Below are 25,448 nucleotides of genomic sequence, written 5' to 3'. Positions count from 1 at the left end.
TCGGACAAAACAGAGATGCTTTTTCTTGGTCCCAAGAAACAAAGAGATCTTCTGTTGAATCTGACAATTAATCTGGATGGTTGCACAGTCTTCTCAAATAAAACTGTGAAGGACCTCGGCGTTACTCTGGACCCGGATCTCTCTTTTGAAGAACATATTAAGTGTTTCAAGGACAGCTTTTTTCCATCTACGTAACATTGCAAAAATCAGAAACTTTCTCTCCAAAAATGATGCAGAAAAATGAATCCATGCTTTTGTTACTTCTAGGTTAGACTACTGCAATGCTCTACTTTCCGGCTACCCGGATAAAGCACTAAATAAACTTCAGTTAGTGCTAAACACAGCTGCTAGTATCCTGACTATAACCAAAATATTTGATCATATTACTCTGGTGCTAGCCTCTCTACACTGGCTTCCTGTTAAGGCAAGGGCTGATTTCAAGGTTTAACTGCTAACCTACAAAGCATTACATGGGCATGCTCCTACCTATCTTTCCGATTTGGTCCTGCCGTACATACCTACACATACGCTACGGTCAAAAGACGCAGGCCTCCTAATTGTCCCTAGAATTTCTAAGCAAACAGCTGGAGGCAGGGCTTTCTCCTATAGAGCTCCATTTTTATGGAATGGTCTGCCTACCCATGTGAGAGACGCAGACTCAGTCTCAACCTTTAAGTCTTTACTGAAGACTCATATCTTCAGTAGGTCCTATGATTGAGTGTAGTCTGGCCCAGGGGTGTGAAGGTGAACTGGAGTGACGAACCACCCTTGCTGTCTCTGCCTGGCCGGTTCCCCTCTCTCCACTGGGATTCTCTGCCTCTAACCCTATTACAGGGGTGTTCTTCCATGCTGTCCCTGGGAGGGGTGCGTCACTTCAGTGGGTTGAGTCACTGACGTGGTCTTCCTGTCTGGGTTGGCGCCCCCCTCGAGTTCGTGCCGTGGCGGAGATCTTCGTGGGCTATACACGGCCTTGTCTCAGGGTAGTAAGTTGGTGGTTGAAGACATCCCTCTAGTGGTGTGGGGGCTGTGCTTTGGCAAAGTGGCTGGGGTTATATCCTTCCTGTTTGGCCCTGTCCGGGGGTATCATCGGATGGGGCCACAGTGTCTCCTGACCCCTCCTGTCTCAGCCTCCAGTATTTATGCTGCAGTAGTTTATGTGTCGGGGGGCTAGGGTCAGTCTGTTATATCTGGAGTATTTCTCCTGTCTTGTCTGGTGTCCTGTGCGAATTTAAGTATGCTGCCTCTAATTCTCTCTCTTTTCTCTCTTTCTCCTTCTCTCTCTCTCTCCCTTTCTTTCTCTCTCTCTCTCTCTCTTTCTCTCTCTCTATCTCTCGGGGGACCTGAGCCCTAGGACCATGCCTCAGGACTACCTGGCATGATGACTCCTTGCTGACCCCAGTCCACCTGGTCATGCTGCTGCTCCAGTTTCAACTGTTCTGCCAGCGGCTACGGAACCCTGACCTGTTCCCTTGTACCGCACCTGCTGTCTCTAACTCTGAATGATCGGCGATGAAAAGCCAACTGACATTTACTCCTGAGGTGCTGACCTGTTGCTCCCTCGACAACCACTGTGATTATTATTATTTAACCATGCTGGTCATCTATGAACGTTTGAACATATTGGCCATGTTCTGTTATAATTTCCACCCGGCACAGCCAGAAGAGGACTGGCCACCCCTCATAGCCTGAATCCTCTCTAGGTTTCTTCCTAGGTTTTGGCCTTTCTAGGGAGTTTTTCCTAGCCACCGTGCTTCTACATCTGCATTGCTTGCTGTTTTGGGTGTTAGGCTGGGTTTCTATACAGCATTTTGTGACATCGGCTGATGTGAAAAGGGCTTTATAAATAAATCTGATTGAAATTTGATTGAAAAACAAAATTTAAAATAAAATCCTGAAAAATCACATTTACATTAGTATTCAGACCCTTTAATCAGTACTTTATTGAAGCACCTTTGGCAGCAATTACAGCCTTGAGTCTTCTTGGGTATGATGCTACAAGCTTGGCACACCTGTATTTGGGGAGTTTCTCCCATTCTTCTCTGCAGATCCTCTCAATTTCTGTCAGGTTGGATGGGGAGCATTGCTGTACAGCTATTTTCAGGTCTCTCCAGAGATGTTCAATCAGGTTCAAGTCCGGGCTCTGGATGGGCCACTCATGGACATTCACAGACTTGTCCCAAAGCCACTCTTGCGTTGTCTTGGCTGTGTGCTTAGGGTCGCTGTCCTGTTGGATGGTGAACCTTCGCCCGAGTCAGAGGTCCTGAGCATTCTGTAGCAGTTTTCATCCAGCATCTCTCTGTACTTTGCTCCGTTCATCTTTGCCTTGATCCTGACTAGTCTCCCAGTCCCTGCCGTTCAAATACATCCACTCAGCATGATGCTGCCACGACCGTGGATGGTGCCAGGTTTTCTCCAGATGTGACATTCAGGCCAAAGAGTTCAATCTTGGTTTCAGACCAGAGAATCCTGCTTCTCATGGTCTGAGAGTCTTTAAGTGCCTTTTGGCAAACTCCAAGCAGGTGCCTTTTACTGAAGTGTTTATTCTGTATGGTCACTCTACCATAAAGCCTGATTTCTGCAGAGACGGTTGTCCTTCTGGAAGGTTCTCTCATCTCCACAGAGGAACTCTGGAGCTCTGTCAGAGTGACCATCAGGTTCTTGGTCACCTCCCTGACCAATGCCCTTCTCCCCCGATTGATCAGTTTGGCCAGGCAGCCAGCTCTAGGAAGAGTTTTGGTGGTTCCAAACTTCTTCCATTTTAAGAATGATGGAGGCCATTGTGTTCTCGGGGACCTTCAATGCTGCAGACATTTTTTGGTACCCTTCCCCAGATCTGTGCCTCGACACAATCCTGTCCTGGAGCTCTACGGACAATTCCTTCAACCTCATAGCTTGGTTTTTGCTCTGACATGCACTGTCAACTGTGGGACCTTATATAGACAGGTGTGTGCCTTTCCAAATCATGTCCATTCAATTGAATTTACCACAGGTGGTAACTGCCAATTTTAACTGTTTGTGTAGATTGATTTTATAATGTCATATGCTTTCCCCCAGCACCACTTTCCATCAATTTGTATAGCAGACCCTCTGGCCAAATTCAGTCAAAAGCTTTTTTTGAAATCAACAAAGCATGAGAATACTTTTGTTTTGTTTTATTTATTTGTCAATTAGGTTGCGCAGGGTGAATACGTGGTCTGTCGTACGATAATTTGGTAAAAAGCCAATTTGACATTTGCTCAGGACATTGTTTTCACTCAGGAAATATCTGCTGTTGGTGATTCTGCAGGGGATTTGTCTTAGATTGCCGCTTACGAATAAGCAATCTTTCTCCTCTACACTTCACCAGCAGTCTCTTTGTCTATGTGTGTGTTTGTGTGTGTGTGTGTGTGTGTGTGTCTGGGTGTGTGTTTGGCCAGGGTAGGCCGTCATTGTAAATACGAATTTGTTCTTAACTGACTTGTCTATTTAAATGAAGGTTAAATAAAAAATAACAAAAAGTGTGTGTGTGTGTGTGTGTGTGTGTGTGTGTGTGTGTGTGTGTGTGTGTGTTGCTGTTTCGCTGGCTTTGTAAGGCTGCTAGCTAGTACATGTGAAAGCTGTCAGGGCGTATGTGGATTCCATCTGGGTCCAACAAAGCTCTGGAGTTTATTTCAAGATACTGCTATGCTGCTATAATTAAGTGACTTTTATTAACAGAATTTAGCTTGGCACAGAACAACGTATAAATTAATGTATATATACTCTCTGTCCATCCCCTCAGCCCTGTCCATCCCCTCAGCCCAGTCCATCCCCTCAGCCCTGTCCATCCCCTCAGCCCTGTCCATCCGCTCAGCCCAGTCCATCCCCTCAGCCCATCCCCTCAGCCCAGTCCATCCCCTCAGCCCAGTCCCACCCCTCAGCCCAGTCCATCCCCTCAGTCCATTCCCACAGCCCAGTCCATCCCCTCAGCCCAGTCCATCCCCTCAGCCCAGTCCATCCCCTCAGCCCAGTCCATGCCCTCAGCCCAGTCCATCCCCTCAGCCCTGTCCATCCCCTCAGCCCAGTCCATCCCCTCAGCCCATCCCCTCAGCCCAGTCCATCCCCTCAGCCCTGTCCATCCCCTCAGCCCTGTCCATCCCCTCAGCCCAGTCCATACCCTCAGCCCAGTCCATCCCCTCAGCCCATCCCCTCAGCCCAGTCCATCCCCTCAGCCCAGTCCATCCCCTCAGTCCATTCCCACAGCCCAGTCCTTCTCCACAGCCCAGTCCATCCCCTCAGCCCAGTCCATCCCCTCAGCCCAGTCCATCCCATCAGCCCAGTCCATGCCCTCAGCCCAGTCCATCCCCTCAGTCCATCCCCTCAGCCCAGTCCATCCCATCAGCCCAGTCCATGCCCTCAGCCCAGTCCATCCCCTCAGTCCATTCCCTCAGCCCAGTCCATGCCCTCAGCCCAGTCCATCCCCTCAGCCCAGTCCATCCCCTCAGCCCAGTCCATCCCCTCAGCCAGTCCATCCCCTCAGCCCAGTCCTTCTCCACAGCCCAGTTCATCTCCACAGCCCAGTTCATCTCCACAGCCCAGTCCTTCTCCACAGCCCAGTCCTTCTCCACAGCCCAGTCCTTCTCCACAGCCCAGTCCATCCCATCAGCCCAGTCCATCCCATCAGCCAAGTCCATCCCATCAGCCCATATAATACTCCACCAATCACACATTCCACACAGATGCAGAACCATAGACGTCCATAGTACGTGTCGTCTAGTACATCCCAAATGGCACCCTATTCCCTATATAGAACACTACTGTTGACCAGAGCCCTATTCCCTATATAGTGGTACTACTATAGACCAGAGCCCTATTCCCTATATAGAACACTACTGTTGACCAGAGCCCTATTCCCTATATAGAACACTACTGTTGACCAGAGCCCTATTCCCTATATAGAACACTACTGTTGACCAGAGCCCTATTCCCTATATAGAACACTACTGTTGACCAGAGACCTATTCCCTATATAGTGGTACTACTATAGACCAAAGTCCTATTCCCTATATAGAGCACTACTGTTGACCAGAGCCCTATTCCCTATATAGTGCACTACTGTTGACCAGAGTCCTATGAGCAGGAACATTGGCCGTGGTCCCTTGCTTAGTGTGGGAATTGCCATGACATCAGCAGGTAATCTGCTTCCTGGGGAGCACTTAAAGCACTGCCACAAGGCCAACACAAACGCCTGAACCAGATAGACCACATCCCTCAGAGAAAGAGCCTTCCTCCTCCTCCTCCTCCCCCTCTCTGTCTCTGTGTCTCTGTCTCTGTGTCTCTGTCTCTCTCTCTCTGTATCTCTCTCTCTCTCTATGTCTCTCTCTCTCTCTGTCTCTCTCTCTCTGTCTCTCTCTCTCTCTGTCTCTCTCTGTCTCTCTCTCTCTCTGTCTCTCTCTGTCTCTCTCTCTCTCTGTCTCTCTCTCTGTCTCTCTCTCTGTCTCTCTCTCTCTCTCTCTCTCTCTCTCTGTCTCTCTCTCTCTGTCTCTCTCTCTGTCTCTCTCTCTGTCTCTCTCTCCGTCTCTCTCTCTCTGTCTCTCTCTCTCTGTCTCTCTCTCTCTGTCTCTCTCTCTCTGTCTCTCTGTCTCTCTCTCTCTCCTTCTCTGTCTCTCTCTCTCCTTCTCTGTCTCCCTCTCTCCCTCTCTCCCTCCATCCCGCCCTCCCTCTCTCTCCTTCTCACCCTCCCTCCCTCTATCCATCCATCCCTCCCTCCATCCCTCCCTCCATCCCTCCATCCCTCCATCCCGCCCTCTCACCCTCCCTCCCTCTATCCATCCCTCCCTCCATCCATCCCTCCCTCCCTCCCTCCCTCCCTCCATCCATCCCTCCCTCCATAACACCTCCACCAGCCTGAATATTTTAAATCTTATCTATAAATGGAAAACAGAGGAGTCTGTGAGATACCAGGTTTACATCTTCACTCCGTTGTGTTGCTATCTGGGCCCTGCATCAGCGAAAAGCACCTATTCAATAAGATTACCTTTTGGCAGAGTGCAGGGAGAAATCAGTGAGGTGCCTTTATATTCATTTACACCCTTCCATCCCCAGCAGCAGCTTATCTGGAGTAAAAATGGGCTCGTCAGGATGGCACGTTGTGTGTGTGTGTGTCTGAGGTGAAGGCAATGTGTATTACAGCGATTACTATATCCGCTACAGACAGATGGAGGGAGAAAAATAAACAGAGAGGGAGCTAGGGGAGAGAGTCAACTCAGTAATACAAAAATAATGGTGTCCCAAAAAAATAGGTCCAGTCGCCAGGACCACAAATACAAATTCCATCTAGACACCGTTGCCCTAGAAAAAAAAAAAAAACGAGACATACCTCGGCCTAAACATCAGCACCACAGGTAACTTCCACAAAGCTGTGAACAATCTGAGAGACAAGGCAAGAAGGGCCTTCTATGCCATCAAAGGGAACATATAATTTGACATACCAATTAGGATCTGGCTAAACATACTTGAATCAGTTATAGAACCCATTGACCTTTATGGTTGTGAGGTCTGGGGTCCGCTCACCAACCAAGAATTCACACAATGGGACAAACACCAAATTGAGACTCTGCATGCAGAATTCTGCAAAAATATCCTCCGTGTCCAACGTAGAAAAACAAATAATGCAGAGCAGAATTAGGCCGATACCCGCTAATTATCAAAATCCAGAAAAGAGATGTTAAATTCTACAACCACCTAAAAGGAAGCGATTCCCAAACCTTCCATAACAAAGCCATCACCTACAGAGAGATGAACCTGGAGAAGAGTCCCCTAAGCAAGCTGGTCCAGGGGCTCTGTTCACAAACAGACCCCACAGAGCCCCAGGACAGCAACAGAACTAGACCCAACAAAGTCATAAGAAAACAAAAAGATAATTACTTGACACATTGGAAAGAATTGACCAAAACAACTGAGCAAACTAGAATGCTATTTGGCCCTAAACAGAGAGTACACAGTGGCAGAATACCTGACCACTGTGACTCACCCAAACTTAAGGAAAGCTTTGACTATGTACAGACTCAGTGAGAATATCCTTGCTATTGAGAAAGGCCGCCGTAGGCAGACCTGGGTCTCAAGAGAAGACAGGCTATGTGCACACTGCCCACAAAATGAGGTGGAAACTGAGCTGCACTTCCTAACCTCCTGCCAAATGTATGACCATATTAGAGACATATATTTCCCTCAGATTACACAGATCCACAAAGAATTCGAAAACAAACCCAATAGTGATAAACTCCCATATCTACTGGGTGAAATACCACAGTGTGCCATCACAGCAGCAAGATGTGTGACCTGTTGCCACAAGAAAAGGTCAACCAGTGAAGAAACAAACACCATCTAGGTTTCTTCCTAGGTTTTTGGCCTTTCTAGGGAGTTTTTCCTAGGGAGTTTTTCCTAGGGAGTTTTTCCTAGGGAGTTTTTCCTAGCCACCGTGCTTCTTTCACATGCATTGCTTGCTGTTTGGGGTTTTAGGCTGGGTTTCTGTACAGCACTTTGAGATATCAGCTGATGTACGAAGGGCTATATAAAAATAAATTTGATTTGATTTGATTTGATTGTAAATTCAACCCATATTTATGTTTATTTATTTTCCCTTTTGTACTATTTGTACATCGTTACAACACTGTATATAGATATAACATGACATTTGAAATGTCTTTATTCTTTTGGAACTTTTTTTTTAACATTATATTAGACTAGGGCTGGGCGATATATCAAATTAATTCTAATGTTTTAGAGCGATGCTCAAAATGCCTGTATAGCAAGAATAATGTTTTTTTTTTTCTTTTTTTCGTGAGCATTCTGTCGTTCTGTGCTGTGTTGACTGTACACACTCCACAGACACCAAGCCCCTCCTCCTTCTGTGCTGTGTTGACTGTACACCTCCCCACTCCACAGACACCAAGCCCCTCCTCCTTCTGTGCTGTGTTGACTGTACACCTCCCCACTCCACAGACACCAAGCCCCTCCTCCTTCTGTGCTGTGTTGACTGTACACCTCCCCACTCCACAGACACCAAGCCCCTCCTCCTGCCATTCACAACAACAAAGACGAAAGATAACTTCTTCCTCTCTGACAACAAGCAGTTTCAACTCGATATTCGCATTTGAGGTTTGGTTCAACAGAGTCGTTCATATGGACACAAAGCTTAGAGACATTATCTTACTGTAATAGTTAGAGGTATTACTTTACTGTAATAGTTAGAGGTATTACTTTACTGTAATAGTTAGAGGTATTACTTTACAGTAATAGTTAGAGACATTATCTTACTGTAATAGTTAGAGGTATTACTTTACTGTAATAGTTAGAGACATTATTTTACTGTAATAGTTAGAGGTATTACTTTACTGTAATAGTTACAGGTATTACTTTACTGTAATAGTTAGAGGTATTATTTGACTGTAATATTTAGAGGTATTACTTTACTGTAATAGAGGAGAACTTAACCTTTCTATTGATACCCTTTTGATGTATCTACTCCCAAAATGTACAACATGCATTGGGGTACGACATACCGCTAGCAGAATGTTAGCCACAACATGCATTGGGGTACGACGTACCGCTAGCAGAATGTTAGCCACAACATGCATTGGGGTACGACGTACAGCTAGCAGAATGTTAGCCACAACATGCATTGGGGTACGACGTACCGCTAGCAGAATGTTAGCCACAGCATGCATTGGGGTACCATGTACAGCTAGCAGAATGTTAGCCACAACATGCATTGGGGTACCACGTCCAGCTAGCAGAATGTTAGCCACAACATGCATTGGGGTACCACGTCCAGCTAGCAGAATGTTAGCCACAACATGCATTGGGGTACGACGTACAGCTAGCAGAATGTTAGCCACAACATGCATTGGGGTACGACGTACCGCTAGCAGAATGTTAGCCACAACATGCATTGGGGTACGACGTACAGCTAGCAGAATGTTAGCCACAACATGCATTGGGGTACGACGTACAGCTAGCAGAATGTTAGCCACAACATGCATTGGGGTACGACGTACCGCTAGCAGAATGTTAGCCACAGCATGCATTGGGGTACCATGTACAGCTAGCAGAATGTTAGCCACAACATGCATTGGGGTACCACGTCCAGCTAGCAGAATGTTAGCCACAACATGCATTGGGGTACCATGTACAGCTAGCAGAATGTTAGCCACAACATGCATTGGGGTACGACGTACAGCTAGCAGAATGTTAGCCACAACATGCATTGGGGTACGACGTACAGCTAGCAGAATATTAGCCACAGACTATTATACTAGCTGTCTATAATCTATATAAGGAACTGACTTCTCATTCTAATTCTGAGAAATAAGCATCTTATCCAGCTAGGACAGCTGAATTCAATATCTAAACAATATGAACAGGCTATGTTGGAGACGGACATGAGGGGCTATTCAACAGCCAGGTCACCCGTGATACAAGTCCGAATTTGACGTCCATTTATGTCTGCGGACGTCGGGAGGTGTAAACCAGCCACTAGGGTCAACAGTGAATGTTTTTACCTTCAAGTAGGGTTGTCAGATGGGCCAAAGGTTGGAATCCAGCGATAGAAAGTTGTTTTTGAGATTTTAGTTTTAAGCCTCTCCCAAACCTTAACCCGTACCTTAACCATTCAGAGTTATAATGCCTAACAATAAGATTTGCGGGAATTAATGGCAAAACTTAACCATAAAGTCTTTGAAAATTTGACATTTGAGCAACATGGAAAAACGTCTAATTCTGACGTGAGACTGTGAGACGTAATTGCTTTTCAGAACAGTTCAACTATTCTTCCTTGATAGTAAATGGATCCGCGACCAAGAAGTTGGTCACAATCAGCGGATATGCATTGTTCACGGTTCTGGGTAAATTTATAACAGCAATTTAATTTTCATCGACAGACTTGAACGGCAGATCATTGATTATTGCAACAACAAAAAAAAGCAGGTTAAACTATTTTGGTAAAATAATGAAATTATGGCTATGGAATTCTTATATTTAGCCTAGGTATTATTTTACGAGCACTGAATTTATTAGATTATTCCTCACTCCTTGAAATGTGGTGTATTGAAGTTTAATTGAGCAACAAAGAATATTTAGAGAAAACATTAAAGAAATAGAGATATGGTGAATCTCCCAGGCCATATCGCCCAGCCGTAACCCAGCCCTATATTAGACCCAGTATCCCAGCCCTATATTAGACCCAGTAACCAGCCCTATATTAGACCCAGTAACCAGCCCTATATTAGACCCAGTAACACAGCCCTATATTAGACCCAGTAACCCAGCCCTATATTAGACCCAGTAACCCAGCCCTATATTAGACCCAGTAACCAGCCCTATATTAGACCCAGTAACCAGCCCTATATTAGACCCAGTAAACCAGCCCTATATTAGACCCAGTAAACACAGCCCTATATTAGACCCAGTAAACCAGCCCTATATTAGACCCAGTAACCCAGCCCTATATTAGACCCAGTAACCAGCCCTATATTAGACCCAGTAACCAGCCCTATATTAGACCCAGTAAACCCAGCCCTATATTAGACCCAGTAACCAGCCCTATATTAGACCCAGTAACCAGCCCTATATTAGACCCAGTAACCAGCCCTATATTAGACCCAGTAACCAGCCCTATATTAGACCCAGTAACCAGCACTATATTAGACCCAGTAACCCAGCCCTATATTAGACCCAGTAACCCAGCCCTATATTAGACCCAGTAACCAGCCCTATATTAGACCCAGTAAACCAGCCCTATATTAGACCCAGTAAACCCAGCCCTATATTAGACCCAGTAAACCCAGCCCTATATTAGACCCAGTAACCAGCCCTATATTAGACCCAGTAACCAGCCCTATATTAGACCCAGTAACCAGCCCTATATTAGACCCAGTAACCAGCCCTATATTAGACCCAGTAACCAGCCCTATATTAGACCCAGTAACCCAGCCCTATATTAGACCCAGTAACCCAGCCCTATATTAGACCCAGTAACCAGCCCTATATTAGACCCAGTAAACCAGCCCTATATTAGACCCAGTAAACCCAGCCCTATATTAGACCCAGTAACCCAGCCCTATATTAGACCCAGTAAACCCAGCCCTATATTAGACCCAGTAACCAGCCCTATATTAGACCCAGTAACCAGCCCTATATTAGACCCAGTAACCAGCCCTATATTAGACCCAGTAACCAGCCCTATATTAGACCCAGTAACCAGCACTATATTAGACCCAGTAACCCAGCCCTATATTAGACCCAGTAACCCAGCCCTATATTAGACCCAGTAACCAGCCCTATATTAGACCCAGTAAACCCAGCCCTATATTAGACCCAGTAACCAGCCCTATATTAGACCCAGTAACCAGCCCTATATTAGACCCAGTAACCAGCCCTATATTAGACCCAGTAACCAGCCCTATATTAGACCCAGTAACCAGCACTATATTAGACCCAGTAATCAGCCCTATATTAGACCCAGTAACCCAGCCCTATATTAGACCCAGTAACCAGCCCTATATTAGACCCAGTAAACCAGCCCTATATTAGACCCAGTAAACCCAGCCCTATATTAGACCCAGTAAACCCAGCCCTATATTAGACCCAGTAACCAGCCCTATATTAGACCCAGTAACCAGCCCTATATTAGACCCAGTAACCAGCCCTATATTAGACCCAGTAACCAGCCCTATATTAGACCCAGTAACCCAGCCCTATATTAGACCCAGTAACCAGCCCTATATTAGACCCAGTAACCCAGCCCTATATTAGACCCAGTAACCAGCCCTATATTAGACCCAGTAACCCAGCCCTATATTAGACCCAGTAACCAGCCCTATATTAGACCCAGTAAACCAGCCCTATATTAGACCCAGTAAACCCAGCCCTATATTAGACCCAGTAACCAGCCCTATATTAGACCCAGTAACCCAGCCCTATATTAGACCCAGTAACCCAGCCCTATATTAGACCCAGTAACCAGCCCTATATTAGACCCAGTAAACCAGCCCTATATTAGACCCAGTAAACCCAGCCCTATATTAGACCCAGTAAACCCAGCCCTATATTAGACCCAGTAACCCAGCCCTATATTAGACCCAGTAACCTGCCCTATATTAGACCCAGTAACCTGCCCTATATTAGACCCAGTAACCCAGCCCTATATTAGACCCAGTAACCCAGCCCTATATTAGACCCAGTAACCCAGCCCTATATTAGACCCAGTAATCAGCCCTATATTAGACCCAGTAACCAGCCCTATATTAAACCCAGTAACCAGCCCTATATTAGACCCAGTAAATTCCAACTCAGTACAACAATAGTACTCTCACCTTCTCCCTCCCTCCTCCTCCTCTCCTCTCCTCTCCTCTTCCTCCTTACCCTTCTCTACTCTCCTCTCCTCCCTCTTCCTCCTCGTCATTTTCGCCCATGCAGTCTCTCATTCACGGGTGATGGAATTCAATAACCAGCGAGTTAAAATCCTCTTCGAGAAACATTTGTATCCATCAATGCCTATATCGATCTAGAGGCCAGGATTCTCCAAGGTGTACGGCCGTCTGGGTTCACCCTATAGAGTGCTACGCCAGTGAAGTCATGTGGAAACACATCAACAATGGCTCTCACAATGAGTTAGAGAGGATTTAGACTCTCAACCACACACACACACACACACACACACACACACACACACACACACACAGCAGAGTGAGTGACCACTTAAAGCCCTGCTGGGTGTCATAAAGCCCTGCTGGGTGTCATAAAGCCCTGCTGGGTGTCATAAAGCCCTGCTGGGTGTCATAAAGACCTGCTGGGTGTCATAAAGACCTGCTGGGTGCCATAAAGCCCTGCTGGGTGTCATAAAGACCTGCTGGGTGCCATAAAGCCCTGCTGGGTGTCATAAAGACCTGCTGGGTGTCATAAAGACCTGCTGGGTGTCATCAAGACCTGCTGGGTGTCATAAAGCCCTGCTGGGTGTCATAAAGCCCTGCTGGGTGCCATAAAGCCCTGCTGGGTGTCATAAAGACCTGCTGGGTGCCATAAAGCCCTGCTGGGTGTCATAAAGACCTGCTGGGTGTCATAAAGACCTGCTGGGTGTCATCAAGACCTGCTGGGTGTCATAAAGCCCTGCTGGGTGTCATCAAGACCTGCTGGGTGCCATAAAGACCTGCTGGGTGCCATAAAGACCTGCTGGGTGCCATAAAGCCCTGCTGGGTGCCATAAAGCCCTGCTGGGTGTCATAAAGCCCTGCTGGGTGTCATAAAGCCCTGCTGGGTGTCATAAAGCCCTGCTGGGTGTCATAAAGCCCTGCTGGGTGTCATAAAGACCTGCTGGGTGTCATAAAGCCCTGCTGGGTGCCATAAAGCCCTGCTGGGTGTCATAAAGCCCTGCTGGGTGCCATAAAGCCCTGCTGGGTGTCATAAAGCCCTGCTGGGTGTCATAAAGCCCTGCTGGGTGTCATAAAGACCAAAGGGGAATTTTCAGAACTCCTTAAATCCCTGCTAAATATACTATAAACATACACCATGGTGGAGAAACTCCAAGCTAAGTGACTAAACAATACAAACACATTTTAGGACATTTAAAATTGGAGCAACCACGCACAGCGACACAAAATATAATACCTCACACACTGACTAAATATGTGCTACTGAGTGAACTGAGAAAAGCTTCAGTGACGAATGTTGCAGTTTCACCATTTAAGGATTCCAGCTTTAAGATACATTCTATTACAAATGTATGGCCGAAGTCGAAGAATGTTTATAATATTGCATATTATAATAAGATCACTAATGGAAATGAATGTCATTCAGGGTAAAAGTTGGCATTAGATTCAGGAAACGTATGGCCTATGTAGAATGTAGAGCAACATTTGTAAATGTAATACTGCATATTTCCACCAAAAAAAAATGTTGACACTTGAAGATATAAAATAAGCCAGAGGACAGATAAGAAAAGTGACAGTGAACCTGGCTGGTTTACGTAAGGTGTCAACATTCTGTGCATCCCAAATGGCACCCTATTCCCTATTTAGTGCACTACTTTAGACCAGGACCCTATGGGGAACGGCACCCTATTCCCTATTTAGTGCACTACTTTTCATCAGGGCCCCATATGGCTCTGGTCAGAAGTATTGGCCCATACTGGGAATAGGGGGCCATTTGGAACACATTGTGTGACACCATTAATTCAAGTGGTTAGGACCCTGATAACACACTTGGTTCTGGTCCAAAAACAGAACAGTCTACACTTCATCATGTAAAAGATCCACTGTAATTATTCCACCGCACGGCTCTACTACACTACATCCAAAACACTATTCCCTATATAGAGCACTTCTTTTGACCAGAGCTATAAAGACCATTTGGGACTCTTCCCATACTGCATCCTATTCTAGGCAGAAGGGGAGTAATACTTCTCATAGCATCAAACTACTATTTCACACTTTGTTGAAAGTATCTACAGTGTCGCTGCATTATACTAGATATATAGACAGCTGTCATTATAGATATATAGACAGCTGTCAATATAGATATATAGACAGCCATTATAGATATATAGACAGCTGTCATTATAGATATATAGACAGCTGTCATTATAGATATATAGACAGCCATTATAGATATATAGACAGCTGTCATTATAGATATATAGACAGTCATTATAGATATATAGACAGTCATTATAGATATATAGACAGCTGTTATTATAGATATATAGACAGTCATTATAGATATATAGAAAGTCATTATAGATATGTAGACAGTCATTATAGATATATAGACAGCTGTTATTATAGATATATAGACAGTCATTATAGATATATAGACAGTCATTATAGATATGTAGACAGTCATTATAGATATATAGACAGCTGTTATTATAGATATATAGACAGTCATTATAGATATATAGACAGTCATTATAGATATGTAGACAGTCATTATAGATATATAGACAGCTGTTATTATAGATATATAGACAGTCATTATAGATATATAGGCAGTCATTATAGATATATAGACAGTCATTATAGATATATAGACAGTCATTATAGATATATAGACAGCTGTTATTATAGATATATAGACAGTCATTATAGATATATAGACAGTCATTATAGATATGTAGACAGTCATTATAGATATATAGACAGCTGTTATTATAGATATATAGACAGTCATTATAGATATATAGACAGTCATTATAGATATATAGACAGTCATTATAGATATATAGAAAGTCATTATAGATATATAGACAGTCATTATAGATATATAGACAGCTGTTATTATAGATATATAGACAGTCATTATAGATATATAGACAGTCATTATAGATATATAGACAGTCATTATAGATATATAGACAGCTGTTATTATAGATATATAGACAGTCATTATAGATATATAGACAGTCATTATAGATATATAGACAGTCATTATAGATATATAGACAGTTGTCATTATAGATATATAGACAGTCATTATAGATATATAGACAGCTGCCATTATAGATATATAGACAGTCATTATAGATATATAGACAGTCATTATAGATATATAGACAGTCATTATAGATATATAGACAGCTGTCATTATACATATATAGACAGTCATTATAGATATATAGACAGTCATTATAGATATATAGACAGCTGTCATTATAGATATATAGACAGTCATTATAGATATATAGACAGCTGCCATTATAGATATATAGACATTCATTATAGATATATAGACAGTCATTATAGATATACAGACAGTCATTATAGATATATAGACAGTCATTATAGATATATAGACAGCTGAAATTATAGATATATAGACAGTTGTCAGCGGCAGCCTAGACCCCATCACCCCAGCAGACTAGACCCCATCACCCCATCACCCCATCAGACTAGACTCCATCACCCCATCACCCCAGCAGACTAGACCCCATCCCCCCAGCAGACTAGACCCCATCACCCCATCACCCCAGCAGGCTAGACCCCATCACCCCATCACCCCAGCACCCTAGACCCCATCACCCCAGCAGACTAGACCCCATCACCCCAGCACATTAGACCCCATCACCCCAGCAGGCTAGACCCCATCACCCCAGCAGCCTAGACCCCATCACCCCAGCAGGCTAGACCCCATCACCCCAGCAGACTAGACCCCATCACCCCAGCAGACTAGACCCCATCACCCCAGCAGGCTAGACCCCATCACTCCAGCAGACTAGACCCCATCACCCCATCACCCCAGCAGATTAGACCCCATCACTCCAGCAGACTAGACCCCATCACCCCAGCAGATTAGACCCCATCACCCCCGCAGGCTAGACCCCATCACCCCAGCAGACTAGACCCCATCACCCCAGCAGCCTAGACCCCATCACCCCAGCAGACTAGACCCCATCACCCCATCACCACAGCAGGCTAGACCCCATCACCCCAGCAGGCTAGACCCCATCACCCCAGCAGACTAGACCCCATCACCCCAGCAGACTAGACCCCATCACCCCATCACCCCAGCAGACTAGACCCCATCACCCCATCACCCCAGCACCCTAGACCCCATCACCCCAGCAGACTAGACCCCATCACCCCAGCACACTAGACCCCATCACCCCAGCAGGCTAGACCCCATCACCCCAGCAGCCTAGACCCCATCACCCCAGCAGGCTAGACCCCATCACCCCAGCAGACTAGACCCCATCACCCCAGCAGACTAGACCCCATCACCCCAGCAGGCTAGACCCCATCACTCCAGCAGACTAGACCCCATCACCCCATCACCCCAGCAGATTAGACCCCATCACTCCAGCAGACTAGATCCCATCACCCCAGCAGATTAGACCCCATCACCCCCGCAGGCTAGACCCCATCACCCCAGCAGACTAGACCCCATCACCCCAGCAGCCTAGACCCCATCACCCCAGCAGACTAGACCCCATCACCCCATCACCCCAGCAGGCTAGACCCCATCACCCCAGCAGGCTAGACCCCATCACCCCAGCAGACTAGACCCCATCACCCCAGCAGGCTAGACCCCATCACCCCATCAGACTAGACCCCATCACCCCAGCAGACTAGACCGCAACACCCCATCACCCCAGCAGCCGAGACCCCATCACCCCATCACCCCATCAGACTAGACCCCATCACCCCAGCAGACTAGACCCCAAAATCACAGCAGACTAGACCCCATCACCCCATCACTCCAGCAGACTAGACCCCATCACCCCATCACCCCAGCAGGCTAGACCCCATCACCCCAGCAGGCTAGACCCCATCACTCCAGCAGGCTAGACCCCATCACCCCAGAAGACTAGACCCCATCACCCCATCACCTCAGCAGACTAGACCCCATCACCCCATCACCTCAGCAGACTAGACCCCATCACCCCATCACCTCAGCAGACTAGACCCCATCACCCCATCACCCCAGCAGCCTAGACCCCATCACTCCAGCACACTAGACCCCATCACCCCAGCAGGCTAGACCCCATCAACCCAGCAGGCTAGACCCCATCACCCCAGCAGGCTAGACCCCATCACCCCAGCAGGCTAGACCCCATCGCCCCAGCAGACTAGACTCCATCACCCCATCAGACTAGACCTCATCACACCAGCAGCCTAGACTCCATCACCCCATCAGCCTAGACCCCATCACCCCAGCAGACTAGACTCCATCACCCCAGCAGACTAGACTCCATCACCCAGCAGACTAGACCCCATCACCCCATCACCCCATCAGCCTAGACCCCAGCAGACTAGACTCCATCACCCCAGCAGACTCCATCACCCAGCAGACTAGACCCCATCACCCCATCGCCCCATCAGACTAGACTCCATCACCCCATCACCCCATCAGACTAGACTCCATCACCCCAGCAGACTAGACCACTTCACCCCATCAGACTAGACCCCATCACCCCATCAGACTAGACCCCATCACCCCAGCAGGCTAGACCCCATCGCCCCAGCAGACTAGACCCCATCACCCCAGCAGGCTAGACCCCATCACCCCAGCAGACTAGACCCCATCACCCCAGCAGACTAGACCCCATCACCCCAGCAGACTAGACCCCATCACCCCAGCAGGCTAGACCCCATCGCCCCAGCAGACTAGACTCCATCACCCCATCACCCCATCAGACTAGACCTCATCACACCAGCAGCCTAGACTCCATCACCCCATCAGCCTAGACCCCATCACCCCATCAGACTAGACCCCATCACCCCATCAGACTAGACCCCATCACCCCAGCAGGCTAGACCCCATCGCCCCAGCAGACTAGACCCCATCACCCCAGCAGGCTAGACCCCATCGCCCCAGCAGACTAGACCCCATCACCCCAGCAGGCTAGACCCCATCACCCCATCACCCCATCAGACTAGACTCCATCACCCCAGCAGACTAGACCTCATCACCCCATCACCCCAGCAGACTGGACCCCATCACCCCACCTGTTAATTTAAATGCATTCCAGGTGACTACCTCATGAAGCTGGTTGAGAGAATGCCAAGAGTGTGCAAAACTGTCATCAAGGCAAAGGCTGTCTACTTCGAAGAATCTTAAATATAAAATATATTTTGATTTGTTTAACACTTGTTTGGTTACTTCATGATTCCATATGTGTAATTTCATTGTTTTTAATGTCTACACTATTATTCTACAATGTAGAAAATAGTCAAAATACAGAAAAACCCTTGAATGATTAAGTGTGTCCATAACTTTTGACTGGTACTGTATTTGAATGAATTAAAATTGTAACTGAACAAAGTGAATTAAAGTAAAACAGTTAAGAAACAAGGTTATCTCCATTAGACAAATATGAAGCACTATTTAGCTATTACTTATCTACATTATATCTATATAGGCTACACTGATATATAGATATATATTCTAGGCTATTTGACTATGGCTGAACGAATAAGACCATTGAACAGTAAATAACATTTCCATTCAAATCATTTTCATGGAAGTATAGACGCTAACATTAGACGACAAAATGCTGCCTGGTGTCAAATAACCAAATAATATGTGTATGAAACCGTTACGCGCGGAAAGGTTTTTGGTTTTGGGATGATATTCTATGTTTTTTGTCTCTAGATCTAATAAACATGTCAAATGAAAACTAGAATATTTTTAAACCTGTAGATGAAATCAATGTTAGATGATGATATTTCTGTTTCATAATATATTCCCTTAGCCTATTTCACGCGCCTTTCGTTCCAATAATAGCCTACCCGGTGGCGCATGAATATAAACCGCAATTCCATAGGATAGATCATAGATTATTTTAAAATAATATATTACTCATATTAAAAAATATATATATTTTTACTAAGTATTTTTATAAAGAGACATTGCCTAATTTAGCAAGCACCCTTGTTGCATCCGATACAATTCACCACGGCTATAACGGCACAGGGAAACAGCAAGTCTCTCCAGATGATCCTTTAGTGTTTTCTCTCCACCACCAAATACACACAGCGTTATAAAACACAAGCTAAGAAACAGAGTGAATGAATGAGAAGGAAAAAAAATGGCACTTACACTGAAAAGAGGCAGAAATTCCCACCATGCGTTACGGTGTTGAGGGCAAAAAATGAATAATTTCCAGTCAGTCTCTGACTCCAGTCCACTCGATATGTTAGAATGACGGATGTTTCTCGGTCCCAGTCTATTAGAAAACGGCTCCAGAGTCAAAACGGTCCGTCAGAACTTCAGAACAAAACCAGCAAAAAACCGCAAGGTGCCAAAGAGTCTTCATTCAGTGGACACAAATCTGGATGGAAGGAAACTGAACGGGGGTTCGAGTTGAGCGCAGCTGGAGAAAATACCGAGATGATGCGAAGCTCCCCCCAAAAAAATTAAACTACCGTTTCTGTTTTGCTTTCTGTAATTGAAAACCTTTCTGTCTTTTTTTTTTTATAATTTCGTTTATAGATATAGGGTAGTCTAGATTAGAGATTAATGACCACACATTCGGATTTGCCTTTTCATACCTCTCGCGTGCCTACCGGTTGTGTATCGGTTGCCGTTAGAACGAGGAATAGGATAATGGTGCTTCCTTCGCCTGCAGCTGGGTTCGCTCGGTCGGTCGGTCGGTCGGCGGAGCTCCAGGACCCAGGTGGAGGGAGGCCAGGAGGTGTGGGCGGGTGACAGGCTGAGTCGCAGCTCCTAAAACAGGTTGCAGAGGTCAAGTAGAAGTGTATAACAACGATAGATTAGTGAGGGGTGTTATAGACCCGGGTTATTTTATTGCCCTCTCGTTTAGAAGGACTACTGAGCTCGGCCTCTAGCTGAGGAGTGGCTGTGTTCCGTCTGTCTCTGACTGCTCTTCGCAAGAGTGCGAGTCAAGTAGGTACGCGCACAGATAGTGGTCTGCCCAATGATGTGTAAACCCTGGATTGCTGTTTATATATTGGCCAGTGAGAGGCTTTGACTTGAAGCTACGGTCGGCCATATTGGTCCTCCCCATTAGGAGCAATCCTCCACAGGAATGAATGGAATTCCACAGTATTTCAATAAAATGTTTCAAGGAGAAAATTACATGTATTTCATTTTTTGTTGTTGCTGTAGTCATTTTTTTTTTAGTTTTTATGTTTAACTCATAAAATAATTTAAAAAATAGACATTAAGCTGTCTGTAATAGAATAAATGTGCCAATAGCGAATGTAGACAATTAAAAAATGCATTTATACATCTTCCAAAATATTTTTTACAACGGTTGGGGAGAACCAAGATGGAGAAGAGGTGTCGTCAACACGTCGCCCCCTGTCAGTCATCTACTGTATGTATAAATCATTGGGTCTACCTGTGCACCTGCCTCTTTACCTTTCCACTCCCACGTGTTCATTTAGGTGGTGGTATAATTGTATTTTTTTTGTAAACAGTTTTAGTTGTTGTTGTTCTGAACCCACTGCCCCCAAGTCGTCGGAGCCTCATTTATCCAGACCGGACACCGGGGGCCTGGGGCCTCATTTATCCAGACCGGACACCGGGGGCCTGGGGCCTCATTTATCCAGACCGGACACCGGGGGCCTGGGGCATCATTTATCCAGACCGGACACCGGGGGCCTGGGGCCTCATTTATCCAGACCGGACACCGGGGGCCTGGGGCCTCATTTATCCAGACCGGACACCGGGGGCCTGGGGCCTCATTTATCCAGACCGGACACCGGGGGCCTGGGGCCTCATTTATCCAGATCCTGTCATGTTGCAGTGACCCTTGTGCTTCCAGGTATGTTTTTAATGTGTGAAGACATTCATACAGTAATAAATAAGACCCAAAAGCAAGTCCTGTGTCCAGTCATCCATCTGACAAGCATTATATAGGCAGCCCTCACCACTAAGCCATCCATCCTCAACAGCTCCTTCCTGTAAGTGTACAAGCAAGCGTTGCTGTTCTGCAGAATGAACGAGTCGTGCGTTTCACTTGGCCACATTCAGCAGTGTTTTTTGTTGTTGCGCATCACATAACCTATCACCTGTTAAGAGTGGAAACCCTTTTCTGTTCATATAGTTGAACTGGTTTTGGGATGGTGGATTTATGGCGATGTGGGTGGCGTCCATTACTCCGGTCATAATTGGGAACCCACTGATGGCATCGTGGTAAAGAAACCACTCTTGACTTCAACCTGTTGTACCAGGGTGTCACGTCCTGACCAGTAAAAGGGGCTGTTTGTTATTGTAGTTTGGTCAGGGCGTGGCAGTGGATGTTTGTTTTGTGTGTTTTTTTTTTTGGGGGGGGGGGGGGTTTGTTCTATGTTATTCTATTTCTATATGTTTATCTAGTTTTTCTATTTCTATGTTGGGGTTTTGGAACGACCTCCAATTAGAGGCAGCTGGTTGCCTCTAATTGGAGGCCGTATTTAAGTGGGTTAGTTTTCTCTTGTGTTTGTGGGCGGTTGATTCCTGTTTAGTCTGAGCACCTTTTCGGGACTGTTTTCGTCGTTTGTTTAGTGTAAGTGTTTTGTTTTCCTTGAATAAAAGAAGATGATAAATATACCCGTTGCATTTTGGTCAACCTACAACGACGCGTGTTACACATGGTGTATGGAAATTATACACTAACACTTTTTTTGTAACTTCAACAGTAAAACACGGTAGAATGCACAGAAAAATACCTTAACAACAAATCAAATCAAATCATATTGTATTTGTCACATACACGTGTTTAATAATGTTTACATACTGTATTTTGCATTACTCATCTCATATGTATATACTGTATTCTATACTATTCTACTGTATCTTAGTCTATGTATTACTCATCTCATATGTATATACTATATTCTATTCTACTGTATCTTAGTCTATGTATTACTCATCTCTTATGTATATAATGTATTCTATCCTACTGTATCTTAGTCTATGTATTACTCATCTCATATGTATATAATGTATTCTATCCTACTGTATCTTAGTCTATGTATTACTCATCTCATATGTATATAATGTATTCTATACTACTGTATCTTAGTCTATGTATTACTCATCTCTTATGTATATAATGTATTCTATCCTACTGTATCTTAGTCTATGTATTACTCATCTCATATGTATATACTATATTCTATTCTACTGTATCTTAGTCTATGTATTACTCATCTCTTATGTATATAATGTATTCTATCCTACTGTATCTTAGTCTATGTATTACTCATCTCATATGTATATAATGTATTCTATACTATTCTACTGTATCTTAGTCTATGTATTACTCATCTCATATGTATATAATGTATTCTATACTATTCTACTGTATCTTAGTCTATGCAGCTCTGACATGGCTCATCCAAATATTCATCTATTCTTAATTCACCATTCCTTTACTTTAGATTGTTAGATATTAATTGTTAGATATTACTGCACTGTCGGAGCTAGAAACACAAGCATTTCGTTACACCCGCAATAACATCTGCTAAAGTGACATTACTAAAGTGACTAGTGTTCCATTTATCTAAGTGGCCAGTGATTTCACGTCTGTATGTAGGCAGCAGCCTGTCTGTGCTAGTGACGACTGATTAACAGTCTGATGGCCTTGAGATAGAAGCTGTTTTTCAGTCTCTCGGTCTCAGCTTTGATTCACCTGTACTGACCTCGCCTTCTGGATGGTAGCGGGGTGAACAGGCAGTGGCTCGGGTGGTTGTTGTCCTTGATGATCTTTTTGGCCTTCCTGTGACATCGGGTGCTGTAGGTGTCCTGGAGGGCAGGTAGTTTGCCCCCGGTGATGCGTTGGGCAGACCGCAACACCCTCTGGAAAGCCCTTAAAGCATTGTTGGTTAAAGGCTTGTAAAGTAAGCATTTCACTGTAAGGTCTACACCTGTTTTGTTCCTTGCATGTGACAAGTAACATTTTATTTGATTTGATGAAGCTGACATACACTTATCCACACCACATGATGTCCTCCTCCAAGCTTCAGTGACCTCTAGGAACAGTGGCCTTTCCTTTTCACCAAGTTATGGCTCTGTGACCACTTCAATACCCAACACTGGCATCGACATGGACAGTCGCCTGACTCAAGCTGTGCTGAACAAGGGTAAGAGAATTGTCTACTTTTTTTTTAAAGCCAAGTGGAGGAGAGATATCCAGCGCCTGCTGAATGAAATCGACGGTTACGTCTGAGGCAACGACGATCTAACAGCCACTGCTGCCATTCTTTTGTTGATGACCCACTTCAAAGAGAAGGACAAACCTCTGTTCCTCTTGGCAGATGTAAGGAATAGTGTTTTTATACTTATAAACTTTATAAATGATTAATGGTGTTTATACTATTACATGATTCAAATATTTTAGTTTTTTTGTGATTTAAGGTCACTGCAACTCGGGATGATGCGCAAATTCCTTTGCCAAACACACCAAGGCTGATCATGCTTGGTAATACAATTATTTGATTTAATAAATATATAGAAAAATAGTGTATTGTGGTACCTATCTAGAGATATCTAGTAAGTATACACTAACACACTTACTTTTGTGTATTTAAGGAAATATTCTATTTGGTTCCTCAATATGGATGGTGTCGATCAAGGTCAGAGTGGTCTGTGTTTTGGACAGTGAGTCCAACTTTGCTGCTGCCCTCTCTGTGCTCTTCAGCACGTCGTGTGTTTTTAACATAGAATACCAGGAGTCTGCAACCTTGGAGCTGATACAGATGAAAGCATTGCACATTCATTGATCCAACACTTACATTTAGCATCTGTTAGTTACAATGATATTTCTTATTCTTATTTTTTTTTATGCCTCGAACGGATTTCATTTAATCTATGTTGGGTTGTTTAGGTTCCTGGTTTGAATAAACCTTGAAGGAACCCAATGCACAGCAAAAGCAAGAGTGAGCCCGCAAGACCGGAAAGGTCATTCAGAGGAAGCCATTGCCAATTAACCCAATTAACAAATTAACCAACCAACCAACCTAACCAATTAAACATGTCACACGCTTCCTCAAAGACCTGAAGGAATTTGAGTGGAAAAACTCCAACATGTAAGTACGCAAAACGTCTGACGAACACGCTTCAACTTTATTTGTCAGTTGTGATCTGCCTTTTTACACAGCGAGTAATAGCAATAGAAATAGCAATAACAATAGCAATAGAAATCTCTCTTTCTATTCTTTCTATCCCATGTTAGTCCGTTTGTTGACATATAGGAGCTAAGGAGGATCAGAGTTAAAAAGATTGGGGGTGATAATCTGCACGCCACCATTTTTTTGTGTGACTTGTTTGCATCTCTCATTCTCTGAGGAATTGTGCCATGCGGGTTGGGTCAGCAGATACTCTGCTAGCACCATCCCGGAGCCTGTGTTGGCTTGCTGTAGCGTGCCTCTCTGGCTCCCGTCTATCATTTCCCCTCACTCATTTAATCTCTCTCTCAGTCCCTCTCTCATCTATTTCATTTCTCTCTCAAAGACAGACAGGCAAGCAGTTCTTGTTAGTTTTTTTTGTACACATTTCTCCCTGTTCGACTGTTGTTTTTCTATTTTTCATTGATCTGTTATTTTTTTTATTTTTAATTTTTTTTTTTACATAGTCCAGTATTTTCAAGAATGACCTATTCTGATGTCTTTGTTTGAGTGAAGTGCATTATTGGCGGATATTTGCCAGTGATCTTATCACTGAATAAATCAATTTGATTAATTGGCCAACACTACAGTGGTTATTCCTGTAAAAGTTGCGTCATACGGCATCACACCTAGTGGGAATTCTATTTAATTGTCAGACATTGTTGCCATTAATGCTAGTTAGTGCTAGTTTGATCACCAGAGGACATCTTTGAGAAGCAGTTGACTTTTTATAATATTACTAGAGAATTTAAAACCTTTTTTTGTAAGAACATAGTATATGGGATTGATTTTAAATTTAGCTTTATTCATTTGATTAATATTATGGTGTTTCTATTCCAATAAAATAAAATAATAATAATAAAAGTAAAATAAATAAATAAAC

General features: G+C 44.6%; 1 protein-coding gene across 1 annotated transcript in view; it reads right to left on the bottom strand.

Moving 5' to 3' along the window:
• The window catches only part of LOC106589143 (protein CBFA2T1), a 96,140-nt gene extending 75,767 nt beyond the window's left edge, over nt 1–20,373 (bottom strand). The window contains exon 1 of the mRNA XM_082970281.1: nt 19,551–20,373. Coding sequence (XP_082826407.1) covers nt 19,551–19,578 — 28 coding nt within the window. The 5' untranslated portion in view covers nt 19,579–20,373. The remainder of the gene's footprint in view (nt 1–19,550) is intronic.
• Between the last annotated feature and the right edge of the window lie 5,075 nt (nt 20,374–25,448).

The sequence above is a fragment of the Salmo salar genome, chromosome 27, assembly GCF_965601325.2.
Source record: "Salmo salar chromosome 27, fSalSal1, whole genome shotgun sequence".
NCBI classification, from domain to species: Eukaryota; Metazoa; Chordata; class Actinopteri; order Salmoniformes; family Salmonidae; genus Salmo; species Salmo salar.
The sequence above is the reverse complement of the archived record's forward strand: the minus strand, read 5'-3'. Positions and strand labels throughout refer to the sequence as shown.